At 38.1% G+C, this 20,034-nt stretch overlaps 2 protein-coding genes across 4 annotated transcripts in view; both read left to right on the top strand.

The window, feature by feature from the left end:
• LOC119558095 overlaps positions 1-20,034 on the top strand; it is a 57,933-nt gene that overhangs the window by 22,159 nt on the left and 15,740 nt on the right. The window contains exons 2-4 of one of the 2 annotated variants that reach the window (XM_037871306.1): positions 3,239-3,776; positions 5,981-6,454; positions 6,513-6,634. In XM_037871306.1, coding sequence (XP_037727234.1) covers positions 3,291-3,776; positions 5,981-6,454; positions 6,513-6,634 — 1,082 coding nt within the window. In that variant the 5' untranslated portion in view covers positions 3,239-3,290. Of the gene's footprint in view, positions 1-3,238; positions 3,777-5,980; positions 6,455-6,512; positions 6,635-20,034 lie in introns of those variants that run through there. The other variant, XM_037871307.1, reaches the window with a different exon arrangement.
• Positions 10,025-16,148, top strand: LOC119558093 (ribosomal protein S6 kinase 2 beta). 2 transcript variants are annotated; one of them, XR_005220159.1, is made up of 3 exons: positions 10,025-12,149; positions 12,938-13,728; positions 13,789-16,148. XR_005220159.1 is itself a non-coding variant. In XM_037871304.1 (2 exons), exons 1-2 carry the CDS (start codon positions 10,025-10,027, stop codon positions 13,519-13,521), a joined length of 2,709 nt encoding a protein of 902 aa, XP_037727232.1. In that variant the 3' UTR covers positions 13,522-16,148. The 2 variants fall into 2 exon arrangements, 1 of the variants encoding a protein (XP_037727232.1); XM_037871304.1 differs by having other exon boundaries at positions 12,938-16,148.

Raw genomic sequence — 20,034 nt, 5'->3', positions numbered from 1 at the left:
TGCTCAATATGAGAATTTTTTGAGCACGAACGTTCTTAAATGTTAAGCATGCAATTTTTCTTAAATCAAGGCTGTTTGTACTTGTTTTTAGCACGGTGTTTTTCCCTGAGTGTAGTTAAAGAGTTGTATGGACCATTTAGAAAGGATGGATCTATTTGAAAAAATTTAAAAAAGGCGGTGCCAATACATGTTGATTTCAAAAGCCGATTTAATACAAAAATTTTAAGTTATTAATAGCTTAAAAGTTATACCTTGTATTCATTTTTTCCGCACTTGCCTTTTTGGCTTTAAATAGATAGAAATATTTTCAATTTTTTGGAACTTGATGGCTAGAGGAGAGAAAGGGTAATTCGAAACCAAATTGAAGGCTGCCGTCCGATTTACCTGTGCTAATTGAATAGTGAGGCATACACGTTTGTCGGTGTGCAACTGGCCAATTACGCCTAATTACTGTCTAGGCGGCAACAGTGAAAATGAAAAGTGCCACAAATGATCAACCGGACTTGTGACAGTGGAAAGCTTTGTAGCTTGTTGGCGGAAAAAAGACTGCTGTTTGCCTTCAGGTGGCAAAATACCAAAGGCAAACAGAGAAATACAAAGCTAAATACCAGCTTTCCTGCACCCAGAAACAAGTGGAACGGATGACCTACACTTTTTAAATAGACAAAATTTTCAGTTTAAGGTAATGGCTTACCTAAAAATAATTAAATAATCATTACTTTCTTAGTATTTAGGTAATAGCAGACTACATATTGATGCCAATGATTTTCTTAAAATTAGTCCACTATATACCAAAACCCTAGGGTTAGAGAATTCTATTGTGCTCCTATTCGCGTTTGCCCCTAGAAGAAGCAGAAATGTATTGGTTTCGTTAATATGTACCTATAGATAGAAAGAAAAAAAAAGCAAGGAGGGTAGTTTTTAAAATTTTTTCCCGATTATTCCTATTGGAGCTATAAGATATAGTTGTCCGATCCGGCTGGTTACAACTTATATACTACCTGCACAAGAAAAAAAAATTTTGAGAAAGTTTTTAGCCCGATAGCTTTAAAACTGAGAGACTAGTTTGCGTAGAAACGGACGGACAGAAGGACAGACGGACAGACGGGCATGGCTAGATCGATTCGTCTAGTGATTCTGATCAAGAATATATATACTTTATGGGGTCGGAAACGTCTCCTTCACTGCATTGCAAACTTCTGACTGAAATCATAATACCCTCTGCAAGGGTATAACAAGGATGAACGCTATAGTCGAGTAATGTTCTTGTATTTAGAAAAAAGACATTTTAATGGCGACGTTTTACTTTCAGTGTACATTTTATTTTCAGCTTAGCTTCCTTGCCTGTTTTGCCTGCCATGAGCGATTATCTCGATTTAGATTTTTTTTGCCTTTCGATTTCAGTTTGTTTTTTTCGGGTTCAGTTTCAGTTTTTGTTTAATTGCCAACAAAGTGTGAACCGGTTCGCAGAAACAAAAAACAATGACAACAGGCCAGCACAATACAAATGTCAAGGTGTTCCATTGCAGAACACTGGCGATACGAGCCGGTTTACACACGTTGATGTTGGATCCAATTCTAAGTAGGTTTTATAAGTGGATTAGTAGCGGGCGGAGAACAAACGATTATTGCGCTAATTATGTCACCAAATTGTGGCTCAAAACATCAATCAGTCGATGAATGGCCATAAGCGATCGATCGGTGGATAATAAGAGATAAGTTAGTGTCTTTCAAAAGTGTAAACGCCAAGTAAAGTAACGAACCTTCTATGCCTGCAGAGTATTCGGTGTCGATTAGCTTATCCACGTATAAGACATGGCATCTTAAACACAAATATGCTCACTTTAAATGCAGTGATTGTTAAAAACTTACGGCCGTTACCTTGTCCGCCTGTTAAAATAAATTAAGGCTTTAAACTTTACCTTTTCGTGCGTTTTTTTAGTTTGAGATGAAGGTGGGATATCTACTCTTCAAAATTTCAGTGAGATAGAAAAGTCAAACTTTAGTCTCAAAGCTCTTAAAAAAGGGCAGATAAAGTAACGCCTGCGATAATTAAAGTTGATTAAGATTTAAAACGCCATAATAACGACGCAATAATTTATAGGCATTGGATTGGGTTCCGAATCAAAGTAAACGGAAAAATTGTTTCCTGTAAACTGTACATAATATTACATTTTATTACAACCAAAGCTATAAGCTTAATACATAACTCGCTTTTTATTTTGATTATTTATATGCCCTATATTGTGTACTCCGGGGAAAACACAAGTATGACTAGCAGGGGCTCCATGAATTTTTGATATAAATTCTCCTAAACAGAAGGATACCATAAAAATTTATTGGTTTCTTTCCGTGTATCAAAATGTCCCGTTGTGATTCTTATGATGTAAAACGTCTGGGACGGATGCTTACTTCGGCAAGATTACACCAGTTTACAGCCAAAATTATCCAAGAAGAATGATGGTAGGTCCTGTTAGAATTTCTAGAATAATTGATTAAAACTATTGAAACAAATAAACACAAGCACATAACAACAATTATAAAATGAATAATGTTAATTAAAAATACAGATACCGAAAATTGTGTAAAACATTAGTGTTCGTAATTCATATATGTTTATTTGCTAAAATAGCTTATATATATATTTTTAACAACGTTAAAAACAAAACTTTCACACTGCCTAAGGAATAATTCCTTCATCAATTCCGAAATTCAAATTTGAGGCGCAATCTGTTACCGGCATATTATTATGGATTTTGTCCAAATATGGCGTTTTTGGTTCGTTTGGGCGGTAACTTTTAAATGGTACACGTCTCTATTTGAGTTTTTACGATACCAACAAACGTCTTTGAGTCGCTAAAGTTTTAAAATTTCCGCATTTGCAAAGTTTGCGGAGTTGTAGCTCACAATACATAATGTATTAATTTATTCGCCAAAACTAAAGGGTGACATTATAGCTATAAAGCTATGGGCTTTGCTGCAAGCATATCTCCATCCCTCTCTCCTTTTAGCTGACTAACGGGTATCTAATAGTCCGGCCATCGACTATTGCGTTTTCTCTTGTTTTTGATCTTAGGGTCCAACTCTACCCGGGAACTACCATCATACTTTTTGGAGCATTTTTAATTTATTATTTTGTAAACTAGTGTTATTTATTATTTATCTTATTTTTACAAAAATATTTATAGTATTATCACATTCATGATAATAAATAAGTGTATATCTCTTCTGAATGCAGCTTGTTAATAAACCAGTGGCCATAACCCAATCATCTTAGCGAATCAGCAACAATGATCGAAACCAGTAATCAACAGTCAGGTGGCGGGGATTTCAATGGTCGCCACTCGGCATCGCCGGCCCGCACCATAGACTCACATGATTCCACCACGGGGAGCATGGATACCATTGTGGATCGCAGCCTAAATCGCGAGGAGCTGCACCAGGTGGTGACCAACATCGAGCAAAGCACAAATAGCATGAGCACGACGGGGTCAGAAAGTCTGACCAACTCGCACATTGGTATGTTACAAAGGGACGTAGAGCAGCAACAGCAGGAGGATCAGGAGCAAGCACGTCAGGATGCCCAGAGTCACATTTATTCGAGTCCAGTCTACGACGAGAAGCCGCCGGCGCTGAATCTTCTTTCCGCAGCCTTGGACTTGGATACGGAAAAAGGCAAGGCCAGTTTTGACGAGGATAATAAGCCCAAGTTGATTTCGCACAAGGAATTCAAACAGCAGCTGGAGGAAGCGATGGTCTTGCGGCAACCCAACCAGGTAATCCACACTAAAAATAACTCCAAATAAAATCGAAGTAGCTTATGTTTTACCCGTTCTTAGTCCAATTGACCAATGCAAATAGTTTGAAAATATAAAAAAAGGTTGTATAAGTATTTTTTTGCTTTTAAACTTATTATTAAATAAACTGTGACTAGCATAGTTACCAAACAAATTTCAATGGCCCGACCAAGACTCTTTTTTTGCCCGTCTCTAATTGCCTATGCGAAGCCTATGTAAAACAAAAGGAAACACTACAGTCGACGGCTTCGACTATCAGATACCCGTTACTTAGTTAAGGGGAGTGCGAGGAAGATGGAGACAAGCAAGCAGCAAGTCGACTGATTTTGAAATTGAACACCACGCCACTGCGCCCCCTAGCGCTAAGTCCTCTATTCGCCTATTACTTTTTAATGGGTGGTCTGATTTGCAGAATTTTTGGCATGTAGATGGATATTGATACGTATTAGTATAGTGAAGACTGTCAGAATGTGTATATTTTTTAAGTAAAGTCTTAATATTTCAGTGTTTACCTTAGGAGTCTTGGTGTACGGGGGGTTAGAACCAGTTGGTTCTATTTGTAATTACTACAAGTTTATTTTTATACCCATAAAGAGGGTATAAAGATTTCGGTCAACAATTTTCAACGCAGTAAAGGAGACGTCCGACCACAGAAAGTATATATATTCTTGATCAGCGTCACTAGTCGAGTAGAGCTAGTCCGTCCGTCTGTCCGTTTTTACGCAAACTAGTCTCTCAGCTTTAAGCGTATCCGGATGAAACCTTCCCAACAGTCTTATTTCTATTGTCGGAACGAGCCGGATCCCATATAAATGATCCAATAAAAATATTTCTTTGGTGTTTTTTGACATATTAACTTTATATTGCAGGTAGTATATAAGTCTGATCGAACCGGATCAAACAACTATATTCAATAGCGTCCATATTAAAGATCAAAACAATTTTTTATAAAAAAAATTTAAAATAGGAACGATTGGATAATTAATCTCAAAATAATACAAAGACCGTCATATTTTATTATCAGTAAACATATACTGTAGTAAATTGAAATGAAATATTATCTTAAGATTTCTGTAATTAATTTATAGTTTTCTAAAAAACGGCAAGCTCTGTACATACAATGCTCCCACGGGAAGGATATAGAAACTTTGGCTTGCCGAAATTAGTTCCCTTGCTTGTTTAACCATGGATTTTGTCCAAACATGGTTTGTTTGGTTCGTATGGACGGTAACTTTAAAGTGGTGTACGTGTCGATTAGCGGTCGGATTTAATCGAGCTTTTACGATATAACAGACTTCTTACAGTCACTAAATTATTAAAAATTAAAAATTTTCAAAGTTTGCCGAATTGTAGCTAACAATATATTCATATATACAGCAAAATTAAAGGGTGACATTATAGTTGTGAAGTATAACATATATCACCTGCATTGGTAAAGCGCAATTCGCGATATAATTAAAAATACGGAGATACCAACAACATTTTCTTAAAATAATATTTTTTAAAAAATCTTACCTATCCATTTAAAATATTTTTGACTTCCTTTCCGTGATCTAGGGGACTAATTCTATCAGGTACTACCATAATCATTCTTGGGGCATTTTGGCTGTAAGCTATTGTAAATGATGGGAAAATAATTGGAAAATAAATATAGCTTCGTTATTTTTGATCATATTCTCTTCTCCGGCATATAGAATTTTTTAAATATTTCAGAACTAAGAATAAAATTTGATAAATATCGGACTGCAGCAGCCATATGATAGGATGTCATAGATAAGATCGAAAAATTAATGTCTAAATAATACAAATATCATTATATGTTGTTTTCGGCAAAACATACACATGTAAATTGAAATGTAGCACTATCTTAACATATCTGTAATTTTTTTTTAGTTTTGTAAAAATCGGAAAGCTCTGTACATACATTGCTCACATAGAAATGACCTGCAAGGGTGTAAAAACTTCGGCTTGCCGAAGCTAGCTTCCTTTCTTGTTTATAGTTTTATTCATCATTTGCATTGGCCAGTTTGACCAAGAAAATTTTGTTGTGTATATTTATATACAAATCTGCAGTATTTATACGCTTCCTGCTATAATTATTTTTGTTATTATGGTTTTGGCTGCAAGGTCAGCTTCCTTTCTTATTGAATATCAAATCATATGTATATATTTATTTTGTGCAGGTGAATTCCACCAAAAGTGCATCTAACACCTTGGACTCCAGGATTAGTCGTAAACAGCGCTGTCCCCCGGAATTAATCAAGTACAAGGAGAGCAGCGGGGGCGGGGCCAGTGACTCTTCATCGCTTTCTTCGAAGGATCGGCGCAAACGAAAGGCGAGTAATGAATGTTGCTCGGCCTTTCCACTACAAATAGTGCTGGGCACTTTGCAGTTGCTCCTGGCCATTTCCCTGGTAGCCCTGGGATCGCTCCTGATCGTCCGAGAAGCAGCCCTCTCTTTGGCGGGATGCGGCATATGGACGGGACTAATAGCTGCCGTTACCGGTTCCCTTGGAGTAGTGAGCATGCGCAAAACGCAGACGGCCTTTCTAGCTCTCAGTTTGGTCTGCATCGCCAGCAGCACCTTGGCCCTGGCTGTGACCGGAGTGAATTTGTCCAGGGATCTCAACAGAATGGCAGAGCACGAGGTCGATCAGGTATAACTTGGAACTCCCTATCAATGCCAGTCGTTTTAATAGTTTTTATCCCTTTAAGTTCAATTTAATCAATGCCAGCAGCGAGGTCTCTGCCGCCTTCGGTCTGTTTTTCACCCTTTTTCTGCACTTTGTGGCCAGCATCGTCTCTGTCTATAGATGTGCCCTCCAGATTTGCACAAAGTGAGTACAGTTGCTATTACACTAATCCGCGCTTAAAAAATTGTTTAACTGTTGTCAGAAATATTTTATTTTGTCTTTATAACAATATTGTAAAAAGGGAAAACTACATTTTTAAAAGTACTGCGGCTCAAGCAACTATATAAAAAATTTCTTTTGATGCTTTCCACGTTGCTTGCTCACATAGAGCGCGTTGAAGCGAACAGCAGATCGGCGTAAGTAAACTGTATCCGAAGGGAGAGGACGTGCTAATTAAGTTGCTCCGAAAAAAAAACGCAAAACTGAATACAATTTGAACGCCAGCATTCTACAATGTTTCCTGATCAAGGATGAGATTTTCATTAAGGCAATCGTAGTGAAAATTGAATAGGAACTAATGTGGGCCAACAGTGACGCCACGAGAATTTTCACAAGTTGGAACCGTTTGGACCCTTTTAAGCATTTATAAAAAACCTTCCTCGCATACGGTTCTTTGACTACACTAATCGGCATAAATATTTCCGAAACAAAAGGTAATTACACTCATAATTTGAACTTACTACATATGTACATATGCATTTTGGCATTAATGGAAAGGTCATTTAAATTCCGTTTGAATGATACAAGACTTTTCTTAACCCATTCAGTACTTATTGAAAATGCTGAATTTCTTTCTAAAAACAAAACAATGTTTGGAAAATTCTTTGCAGTTACTACACGTTTTGATTGGAGAAACTTTAAGCATCAAAAAATTGTAGTTTTCAAGACGCGGAAAAAGAGTTAAAAAAAGGCATTTTCAATAAGTACTAAATGGGTTAAGAAAAGTCTGGTATCATTCAAACGGAATTTAAAGTCGCTGAAACGAAATTTCGAAAGTTGCTGAAGCGTGAATATTCTGTGTAAATAGGGTATAAACTTGTGAAAATTCTCGTAGCGTCATTGTAGGCCCAAAATAGTATCTGGAAGTCGCCCAGCATCCTGGCAATGGCTAGGAATGGCTCCTCCAGCTGTTTCTTAGCGGGCGGCCTTTTTTTATCCTCCCTAAAGAAGTCCTCCAGCTCCGCGATTCCCCAATGGCGAGCTCGTCGGAGATCTTATTACTGGTGGTTCTGCAAAAAAGGTACTTATCACTGTGGACGGCAGACCACGTAGTGACGAAGCGCACCAGAAGAAAAAATGAAAATCTACTGGGATAGTCCGATCGTAAGTGATATATCAAGTAAAAGGTGCCGCAAAAACTAAAAGAATTGCATTCCAAGACTATAAAGAAATCAATTAGATTGGGAGAAAAGCGGTGAAAGTGTAAAATTGATACTCTAGAAAATATGAAATGTTGGGGCCGTTGGGGATAAATGCACAACTTTATTAGTCCAGTTGTATCTTCACTTAAAATACGCGACGAATGACACCTCATTTGTTCCGATGTTCCGTTTAAGTAATACGCAAAACAAGATTTTGGCAGACTTTATAAAATGAAAATTTTATTTTAGTTTTTCCCTAACCATATTTTAGGGTCCTGGAAATTTAAGACGATGTTAAACGGCTTAGTATAAGAACTTTTAGTTCTACCACTGTAGGAAAAACTCGCTAGCTTGCCGGGAAAACAGCTATAAACTACTAAAGCTACAAGCTTGTGCTATATATCGTTAGAAAAGTATATTGAAAAACTGTCTTTTTTTCTAACACGATTTGACATGATGAGGCAACAGTTTTTTTTCTCAAAAACGGCTCTAGCGATTTCGGCTTAAGCTTTAAAGCGTATATATAGCATTGTTGTAAAAAGTCACGTTTTAAAGTTATTAATCAACAAAAATGGCCACATTTACCATTTAAGAACATCTAACACTGCATGAGCATTGAACTATTTTTGTGCGTATCCAAACTCTATTTTAAGGTCCTGGAAATTTTATAGGGTGTTAAACAGCTTAATATAAGAATCTTGAGTTCTACCACTTATGGAAAAACTCGCTAGAATGGCGGGAAAACAGCTATAAATAGATCAATTTTGTATGCCCGTAACTTGTGAATTGCTAAGGCTACATGCTTGTGGCAAATGTCATTGGAAAGGTGTATTTAAATACTATATACTATATTTAAATACCCCCTTCGTAACATTACTTATCTTAATACCATCGTTTAAAAACTATGGCCAAACGTTTTTTATTTCGAATTTTTACCTTTTTTGATTTCTGAAAAGCGATTTTGGGTAAATCTTTATACTGTTTAGCCCTTGAGGTTCTTCAACTTTGGGTAACATTAAATTTGGTATGTGCGTACTTAAACGCTATTTTAGGGTCATGGAATCATTTAAATTGTTGTAAACGGTTCCATATAAGATACTTGAATTCTATTGCTTTTGGGAAAGTATTATGGTTGATGTTTAAGTCAACTTCTGATATCAAACACAAACACCTCTTAACGAAGTCAAAATCTAATAACGGTTGCACCTTCCACAAACAAAACTTCCGATATCAACTTTTGTGGCGAAAATTTATAATACGATCTACCAAATAAATACACTTTCTAAATTTTTAACATTCGGCACGCTGCAATTCAATTCACTTGCGAAATCAGGTATTTTTTCTGGTATTTAATTAGCTCATCTGAGTACCACGCTGAAAAACAGACACGACGAAAAGCGTTAGCCGCCTGTTTGCCTCTCGCTCACTCCTATGGTTAGCTCGCGGTTTTCGTTGATCTGAGTACTAGGCTTTATGATAGACGGATTTAGCCTTTCTAGTTCTTAGCTGTTTTTCTAGTTAGTTTATAAAATCATAAAATAAAAGGCGGTGTAAATATACAAAATGCAGTATGCATATAATATATACTTTTAATAAGTGGTGTTTTAAATGAAAATTTGTTCTTGCAAAACATGTATGTACTTTTACGCATATTTCATCAAAAAAACACCGTGAATTGGTTTTAGCGGGAAATTTGGTTGGGAGAGATTTCTGTGACACACCTGACTAAAACATCGATGACCGAAAATGGAATCGATGGTTTTAGTCAAATAAAAATATCGATGTTAACATCGATTTTTTTGCAGCTCTAAAAAACTTTATTTATTGTTTAATGTGTAAATAATAGTGATAAGAAGCAACACAGCTGTGCGTGTAACAAAGCGGATAGCAAATTATACGGTGTACAAAACGGGGGCGCATTAAGAAAGTACAGCTTGTTGGCCGTAAAAGGCACGGAACGCAGAAAATCCGGAGAAGCAACAGCGCAGTCGGCAGCGACGCCCACACAGCGGAAGTAATAAAAAGGAAAGAGAAATCGGAAGGAGGGGGAAGAGCGAAGGAGGAGGAAAAGCAGGTAGAAGGGGAGCACTAGCTGACTAAAAAGGTGCAGCAGTGTTAAAAACATCAAACGACAAGGAGCAACAGTCCCACAACGCCAGCAGCCATCAAAGTCATGCCGCTGGCCGATTCCCAGAAGGATCTCCGCCAGCAGCCCCAGCAGCAGCAGCATGTGTCCTCCACCAGCAGCAACAACATTGCGGAACAGCAGTGCAGTAGTAGCAGCGGTTTGGGCCTGCAGCTACGACAGCGCATGCAGATTACCTCGTCCGGCTGTAGCAGCCTCGCGGTCACGCCCATGGAGCACACGCCCACCGAGGACGAGGAGAGTGGTGGCGGCAGCAGCGGGGTCAACTCCTCGGTGACCACGGTGACCTCATCGCAGCGTCGCCAGCAGCTGCATCAAGTGCAACAGCAATGTGCTTTGCAGGCGGCCCTGGAGCAGCATCACATCTCACCGGCAGCAGAACAGGAGTCTTCCAGAGAAAAACCAGTGCATCAAACACTATGCCCGCCGCCAGAACTCATGGAGCTGAGTGATTCCGAGTCCCAGGGAGGAAGAAGAGAAGGGGTAGTTGGAGGAGGAGCACCTGGCTCAGAAGACGCGGAACCCCTAGATGATACAGAAAACGAATTCGAGCTCAAAGAGGTCATAAAAGAGGGTCACGACAAGGCAGATCCCTCGCAATTCGAACTCCTTCGAGTCCTGGGCGAAGGAAGTTTTGGCAAGGTGTTCCTGGTGCGCAAGGTCATAGGGAAAGATGCGGGTACCCTGTACGCCATGAAGGTGCTCAAGAAAGCCACCCTTAAAGTCAAGGACCGAGTGAGGAGTACCAATGAACGCAAGATCCTGGCTGACGTGGGCCATGCATTCATCGTGCGCCTGCACTACGCCTTTCAAACCCCCGGAAAACTATACTTGATATTAGATTTCCTTCGTGGCGGCGATCTTTTTACTCGCCTGTCCAAAGAAGTAATGTTTACCGAAGAGGATGTTAAGTTTTATCTGGCTGAACTTGCGCTGGCCATGAACCACCTGCACTCGCTGGGCATCATCTACAGGGATCTGAAACCGGAAAATATACTACTCGATGAGCATGGCCATATAGCGTTGACGGATTTTGGTCTGTCCAAGCAGCCTTTAGATGGATCCAAAACATACAGTTTTTGTGGAACCGTGGAATACATGGCACCGGAGATTGTGAACCGAAAAGGACACGATTTTGCCGCCGATTGGTGGAGTTTTGGGGTGCTCATGTACGAAATGCTTACAGGGAATTTACCTTTTCATGGCCAAACCCGCCAGGAGACTATGAACCAAATCCTAAGGAGTAAGTTGGGCATGCCGGAAAATCTGTCACCAGAGGCGCAGTCCCTGCTACGGGCTCTTTTCAAAAGAAATCCTCAGAATCGTTTGGGTGCGGGTGCCCAAGGAATATTGGACATCAAGGCGCACTGCTTTTTCGCTACTATCGATTGGGTGAGATTGGAACGAAAGCAGGTGCGTCCGCCTTTTATACCGGCGGTTAGCCGTGACGATGCCTTCTACTTTGATGTGGAGTACACCTCGAAGTCCCCTAGGGACTCACCGGGTGGTCCCATCTCCGCATCTGCACATGAAATTTTTCGTGGCTTTAGCTTTGTGGCCCCTGTTCTCCTAGAAGGCCAATGTGCCGGCTCGAATAGCTGCTCTACCAGTGCCAGTCCACTACATAATATAGCTCCCATTCCTGCTGTTCCGGCGGGTGCGCCCCGAACTTTACCCGGTGTTCTTCCTGGAAACTTCCATGCGGAGTATAATCTGCTCCAAGAACTGGGTCGGGGAACTTTCTCAGTTTGCCGGCTGTGCGAGCATCGCGCCTCCAAGAAACATTATGCCGTAAAAGTAATCGAAAAGGCCGCTGTGGCCGCCGCATCCACGTCCGCCGATTGCTGGGAGGAAGTAGAGATCATGTTAAGGTATGGCAACCACCCAAATATCGTCACTCTGTATTCAGTTTACGAGGATACGGGCTCCGCTTATCTAGTAATGGAGTTGCTGAAAGGCGGTGAGCTACTCGATCGCATACTGGCCGTGGGTCAGATGTGCGAAAGCGAGGCGAGCGCCGTTTTAAGGACGATTGCATCCGCAGTAGCATATCTCCATGAACATGGCGTTGTCCATCGAGATCTGAAGCCCTCCAATATGATATATGCAAGTATGCGACAGACTCCCGAAACCCTGAAGCTCTGCGATTTAGGTAAGTGTAGGAGGCGTTGGTATATCCTCCTTATATAGACTTGCAGTCGGTTTTCTACTTTTTAGTTTAATGTTCATACCCAAGCACTGATATTTTAGTCAGAAGTATGCAACGCAGTAAAGGAGACATTTACATATACATTCTTGGTCAGTAAATCTAGATGAGTCGATATAGCCATGTCCGTTCGTCTGTCTGTCTGTTTCTACGCAAACTTGTCTCTCAGTTTTAAAGCTATCAGGATTAAACTTTCCTAAAAGTCTTCTTTTTTTATGTTTTTGCTTTTATATCATTTTTTAAAGATTTCGAAAGATCGAATCAAAATTAATATCAATCGGATGTCTTTATTATAAAGCTGTAATAGGAACGATCGGGAAAATGAATGGCAAATATACTTACCTTCGCATACAGAGGATTTACACAGTTAATATAATATTCGTTTAATGATATGGTTTTAGCTGCTGTTTATTAATTTATAACAAAATGTTTACCCTTTTTGTTTTAAGGTTTATTATTATAGCTAGTGCTTTTGTAAAATAAAGTTTACAACTTCCAAGGTATTTATTAAAATGTGCAGCTAGATAGCTCAACCCTGCTGCTTATTACATAAATTGAAATTTTTTTTTTCAAACTATAGTTTTTTTTTTTAAATTACATTATATAAGTGTGCCAAAATTGAACAATTATCACGTTAGTAATACAAAATAGGAAAATACGATACATTACTGCAAGTCTATATCTCTCAGAGTATTCCTATCTGGTGGAGTATTAACTTTCCGATTTAAATCCAGGCTTCGCCAAACAGCTGCGCGCAGACAACGGACTTCTCATGACGCCCTGTTACACAGCCAACTTTGTGGCGCCCGAGGTTTTGAAGCGGCAAGGTTACGACCTGGCATGCGACATCTGGTCGCTGGGCGTGCTCCTTTACATCATGTTATCCGGGCGGACGCCCTTTGCCAGCACTCCAAACGATTCGCCGGACGTGATACTGAAGCGCATCGGGTCGGGACACATTGACTTCACCAGCAGTCGCTGGGCACTGGTCAGTGTGCCGGCCAAAGAACTGTTGCGCCAGATGCTGCACATAGTGCCGGAGAATCGGCCGACGGCGGCGCAAATTCTTGATCATGCCTGGCTCCGGGAACAATTCGCCAATGGCGTGCAGCTAACAGAGTATGCGGTAGCACCCGGATTACAGCTTTCGCTATGCGCCCAACAGCAGCAACAGAATCACATTTCGATGGCTTTGAGGGGAGCTGTAGATGCCACGTTTCGAGCTATTGCCATACCGCAGGCGGCCAATGTGGGACCTGTAGAACTTTCGATGTTAGCCAAGAGGCGAGCCAAAGATAGAGCTAACCTGCACTCCTAATCCTGGGCCGCAGCATGGTGCCCCCGGCGCCAGGCCAAAAGGCAGATAATCAGGCTGGTTTTCCGACTCTATAGTATTCAAATCCAATGCTGCTGTTTCATACCGCGTCGTTTCGTCAATGGCAATGTGCACACGCTTGGTTCACACCCACACCCGGTGGCCTATCCTCGCAATCGCTGCCGAAGCACCAACCTGGGCGTAGTTTAGGTAATTGGCCCAACTTTATGTATTTGACAAACAGTGCTAATGGTTTATTTTATATGAAAGCATACCAAGATGCCAAGGCCAACGAGCAAAGTGCGGGGCATCTATATACACATATATAACTATAGAGATACAGATATATATATATATATATATATAGCTATTTATAAAACGACTCCTTAGGAAGGGCCTCGAAAGCGTGTGTGTATGTGGCGCCAGGATCATCCCAGATGATGCCTGATCTCACACAAGTAATCCTTAAATCGAAATTGAAATTCGAACACACAAGTTTACAATATAAAAACAAAATGCATACATATTTTTAATTAAATTAATCGTAGCTAAATTTTTCAACATCACCGTGTTATTGTTGTTTAACTAATTAATTATAATTAAAATGAAAAGCGAAAACGTAAATATAAGAACCAAGAGTTAAAGCCACAATTCATTTTCTATTATTAAGAACTTTTGTCGCCAAACTATTAAAAAAAACGTACAGAAGCTAAAGAAAAAATGTAAAAAGAGAATTTTAAAAATCTAAAGAAAAACTAACCAAGAGTTTCCATCAAAAAAGTAGAACTATATAAATTAAATACAAAATTAATGGATTATACAGCTTATGTACATAAAACCGTTGATGGAAATTGTTCTTTTCGGGTTCATAAGGCAAAGGAGATCACTTTCAAAAAATTTTTTTTTGAAATAAAATAGTTTAAATCTTGTCAAAGTCAAAATTTATTCCCAAGTTGTGCCAAGGTACATCGTGTTATTTAATTATAATTTTAAAACGTGAATCATTTTTAACTGTCTTGTAGTCCTGAGATACTCAGTATCATCGCATCGCGTGCATACATATGTACATAACAAAAAAATTGTGAAAGCATAAAATTGGTTTCCCATTTAGTTTGCTAAAGTCTTCCAACAGAAATATCATCCCTCTGCATTCAAAACCATATTCAGATATCTGGTTCTGAATTACAATAGAATGGCTCAGATCAGAAGCTTTGAAGTCATTCCATCAGAGCCGAACTTATTTCTTAATACACTTATTATTGTGCTGCCCCCTCGGTTAAATTTCTAACGATCAGCCCAAGAACATGTTTGCCCCTCGTAAAAAAAAAACTAAAAATGTGATTTTATAAGAAAATTTTTCGATACTTCGATGCAAATTTTTCTTCAATTTTTGCCAAGGCAAACTTGTTAAAACCTATGTCAAAATAATTATATAAAACTAAACATAACAAAAACGTGAAAAAATGAATACTAATATGTACAAGATTCATGTGAATCAAAAACAATTTTTGAGCAAGCTATGTCATCTGAAAAAAAATTCACCCACATTTTTGGGGCTTATTTGACTGAATGTGTGTGTGTGTGTTTTGAAAATGGGTGCATGTGTTTGTGTACGTTAATAAGATTTACGCGCTGTGCCACTACTGAACTTACTGCTAACAAAAAACAATAATTGAATATACACCATCTAGAAAACGTTAGTTAAACTTGCATCAACTTGTAAATCAGTGTGTTTTGGCGGTGTGAAAGATAAGTTATCAAGGGGATCACGCAAGAATTATCCAAAAATACATTGTAAATTAGCTAGCTAAACACAAAAATTTTAAAAAGGTGCAAACTTTAATATTTATTTCAAAACAATTTTTTATAAGCCCCTTGGAAGGACAATTAAAAAAAAGGTTGGTATGATAAATTTCTCACTGATATTGAGCCATATGAAGACAAAATCTTAACATTTATTCTCAATACCAATTTACAGATTCGAAACATTATATAAAATAACTCACAAATGTTTACTTGTCCAGCATATTTGAAAACATTTTATTAAATCCGTACTTCATTTGTAAAAAACTTATTGCTATGGCGGTTAAACTTTACCAAAATATTTCGTCAGCATGGACTTTCGGTTTGAAGAGATTTATTTACCATTATCATTTGAAAACCATTTTTTTTTATATATTGTGTCATAATGATGTAAGATAATGATGAATACCATAACAAATTTGTACTATTAAATACCAACGGTTTGCAACCTGCACAAAAAAGACAAAGAAGGCAAACAATCCCCACACAAGAAATATAACCATGATTTTGAACCCAGCGCCCATCACCCCCTTAGCATTTACCTATTATAAACAGACCTCGATCTCGAAATGGACATCGACTAAATTCCCTAATAATAACACACCAAATATGTATTGGATGCTACGTACATATATTTTCTTAGTAGATTTTTACAGCTTCCAGATCTATATATTAATATGAAAGAAATCTGATAACACAACATGAATTATTAAACAAATTAATGAGCAACACTTTTATTGTAATGGAAATCGGTTCGAAGTTATTGTAAAGTTAAATCATAAACAAATTCAGAAAAATTACTGGAAAAAAAAATAAAAAATCGAAGTTCAAAATTGAATCTTAATTATACATGCGGTCTGCGTTTGCGGTTTGATAAGCATAAGGGACATACATTATTTTCAAATTTAATAGCTTTTGAAAAGGTCTTATCAAAACATGGAAAAGAATTGGGAAAAATATAATGGTCTTTCAGACAGGCTCTGTGGCTTTTTACACCCCAGTAAAAGAGTATATTAGATTACTTAGAAAATATGTAACAGACAGAAGGAATACAATAAAGTATATATATTCTTGATCAGGATCCCTAACCGAGTCGAACTAGCCATATCCGTCGGTACCGCTACCCACCACTAGGTTCCGTGGCGCTGGTATCGGTGGTGTGTGGTAATCGAAATGGCCTGGAATTTTATTTTATTTCAAATAGAGTAACGGGTATCTGATAGTCGAGTCACTTGGTCATCTATGGCCTTATATCCATTAGCCATTATCGACCTGCTTTAGATTCATGTAAACCGAGGCTATCGTTTGCTAGATAGATAATTGTTTTAGAGTAAGCTTTCTAACATTTAAAAGGAATAATTGTCAAAATAGGTATGAGGATAAATATTTGAACCAAAGTAATTTTTAATGAAAGTCGTGGGCCGCACTTGGGTTGATATGGAACGCACCATATCACAGCATCTCATAAATACATCTAGCTCCACCTAGCGCTAACAAGCGCCACCAAGCCTTTAACACCAACTAGCCCATAGCGCCCCTAGCGGCTTAGTGGCGTATTAGTGAAAATAGCTGATTTCCAGCGTGTGGTGGGCAATCTCGATTGAATTTGCAAAATATTTCTTTTTATTTAGTTATAACTTTATAATAAATGTGCCGAAATATATTTGCCATGTATATGGGTATTGATAATAACAACAAAATATTAAAAAATGAACGCTGGACGGGATTTAGTGTAATGGTCGATTGTGGGCGTTAGAGTGGCCCCTGCCGAAATAAAGATGCGCTGCGTAGGAAGCCCAAGAACCTACATGCCAAGTCCCAACATTCTAGCTTTCATAGTTTCCAAGATCTTCGCGATCATTCGGACATGGATAGATCGACTCGATAAAAGATCCTGATCAAGAATATACAAGGTGAGTTCCAAAGTAAACAGGACTTTTTGAATCTGGCGCCCTCTAGTGGCGCCATCTATATGTCAACTGGAGCGTTAGAATCTGCTATCGTTTATCGACTTCCAGTAAAAATTTCATGACATTTCATCTATTGAAAGTGAGGTTATTGTGTTTTAAGTGTCAGTATGTTTTTGTCATCGGTGCGAAAATGAGCTTCGAACAAAAAGCCAACATAAAATTTTGTTTTAAAATTGGTTAAACTTTAAACATTTTAAATAAATCTAGTATACTCTTTACTCTACTAGTACGAGTGCAGGAACGACCTGCAAGAGTATAAAAGCTTCGGCGTGCCGATCTATAATATAAAATGTGAGAGTCATTGCTCAACTCCACCCACAAGCCTACCTCGCCAGAAAAGTTATAGCAAACACAACGAACAATAATACAAAGTTATTTTAAAACAATATTTTGCTTGCACTCAAGCCAATCATAATATTTATTTATTTATAAACGATGATTGTATCCGCTTTACGTTTGGACAAAACAACGCGAGCTTCTTACATATGTAGGATTTTTTTTTAAATTAACACACATCCAGCTCGTATCCTTTATCTGTAAGGTCTTTACTTAAGACATCTAGCACATTTGCTGTTCTTTGGCAAGAGTACCGCATTCCTAAAGTTAAATGCTTAAAACATGCTTTTAATTGGTGATTATTGGTTCCTGGGAAAATAATTAATTAATAAAACGACAAAATAGTCTAATAACATAACATACAAAGCGAAAAGCGAAACGACAAAAACAAACTTAAACGGCAACAATAACATAAAAGACACAAAATAAAAAAGTGTTTTTCTCCTAAATAGAGGTACTGAAAAAAGCTAGGTTAGGTTGCATTTTTTAATAGCACATGTGCATCTGAAGGTTTCTGCAGCTGAAATGTATTGGTCTGGTCAATAGCTATCGATTGATACAAAAAAAAATTTGCCACACCCACTCTAACGCCCATAACGCTTAAATCTGTCTACCGCCGGTAGGTGGCGCATTTCAATCTCACTTTGCTGCTTGCATATCTCCATTTCCCTTTGGTCCCTTTAGCTGAGTAACAGGTATCTGATAGTCGAGGTACTTTACAATAGCGATCTTCCTTGTTTTATTTGGAGCAGAGCATTCTATATAGTAACAAGGAAGAACGTTATAGTCGAGTACCTCGACTATCAGATACCCGTTACCTTTAGCTGGGACGAAAGGGAAATGGAGATATGCTAGCAGCAAAGCGAGATTAAAATGCCCCATTTGCCGGCGGTAAACAGATTTAAGCGTTATGAGCGTTAGAGTGGGCGTGGCAAACTTTTTTTTGGATCAATCGATAGGTATTGACGAGACCCATACATTTCAGTTAACATTTTTTATCTAGCATGAACATTGTGGGCGGTTTGTGGGCGTGGCATATTCGCGTAACAAACTTTCACTGCATACAAGGCTACGGAATCTAAATCTGAAATCCCCATTCTATATCGTTGATAGTTTCCGAGATATCCGCGATCATATTTACGATTTTTTGAAGTTTGTGGGCGGTTTGTGGGCGTGGCAAACTTTTTTTTGGGTCAATCGATAGGTACTGATGAGAACAACACATACTCTACGAGTAACGGGTATAAAAACTACTATACAATGACTACGGCTACTGCTCTTAGCACACTTTGAACACAATATCCAAGCTATTTTCTAAAACTGACTATAGAACAATAAATCAGTTACTATAGTAAAACTGGGCGCTGAGAGCGTGAGCTGGGAGTTATATTCTTCAGAAAACAGAATCAATAAACTAAACCGCGATCATTAACATTTTTTAACAACCTCAGTCCGCAATTAATAAAAAAATTGATAACCGCGGATTCTTTACAGAAGGATTAATTAACGTCTTTATCTTTAGATTGTGTGAATCACTGAGTTAAATGGTTGGTTGATATATAAATCAATTCTTCAGTAATCGCGAATTCTTAAAAACAAGAATCATATTGAACTTAAAACAAGACGTTACAAAAATATTGGTATTTGTGTCAAATGTTGGGTTTTTTTTTAATTTAAAAAAAAAACTCATAATGATTACGGTCTCCGCTTCAAATCGATTGACTTAAATTTTTTTCGAAAAAATATCCCATTGAAAAATGCTATAGCATAGTTACTATATTTACTGCACTGCTGTGAGCAATAGCCGTAGTCTTGGGGAGCCATTTTTACTTATAGGATGCTCTGATCCAAAAAATATTTCTTCGGCTCCTTGTAGTATTTCAAAAATGCTTTGCTCCACACTTCAAACAAATTACTCACGTAGAAATTGCAAATAGTAAGAACTACAAATATAGCATAGTATTTTGAACCCTGTTCTTACCTTAGCAACGCAATTTATAAGTAATTTGATCAATTTTAATATAAAATCCTAGAAATAAATCCAAAATTTAGTTTTTTGGTGTTTTTTACACCTGTCTTCTGTTGTTATTTTATCCAATAGGAACGTTAATAAGTGACGAATTTATATTCTCAATGCCGCTTTTACATATTAAACTATTAGGAGGAAAACAACCATCGATTTGTGTCTAAGTGCAAGGAAATCTACTTACCAAAACGGTAAGAAAAAATGTCGTGAGCGAAAAAGTTTTAAGCTAAATTAGAAATAAACTGTTAGCAGTATCTGGAGTCTTACAAATCTGTTTCACAGTGACATTATTGGAGAACAAGTAAGGCCCATTATCTAAATAAAAATCCTGATTTTTTTGACTTTTTTTCCATTTTAAACGTGTGCGAACATCATGAGCGA

The sequence above is a fragment of the Drosophila subpulchrella genome, chromosome X (genome assembly GCF_014743375.2).
Source record: "Drosophila subpulchrella strain 33 F10 #4 breed RU33 chromosome X, RU_Dsub_v1.1 Primary Assembly, whole genome shotgun sequence".
Classification (NCBI taxonomy): domain Eukaryota; kingdom Metazoa; phylum Arthropoda; class Insecta; order Diptera; family Drosophilidae; genus Drosophila; species Drosophila subpulchrella.
Note: the sequence above shows the minus strand (reverse complement) of the source record. Positions and strands in the feature narration are given on the sequence as shown.

What these genes read in the sequence shown, in the direction of transcription:
- LOC119558093 (XM_037871304.1), top strand. Translation starts at nt 10,025, where the DNA reads ATGCCGCTGGCCGATTCCCAGAAGGATCTCCGCCAGCAGCCCCAGCAG. An exon ending in CCTGAAGCTCTGCGATTTAG is followed by an intron (nt 12,150 to 12,937) that starts GTAAGTGTAGGA and finishes ATTTAAATCCAG; the next exon opens with GCTTCGCCAAACAGCTGCGC.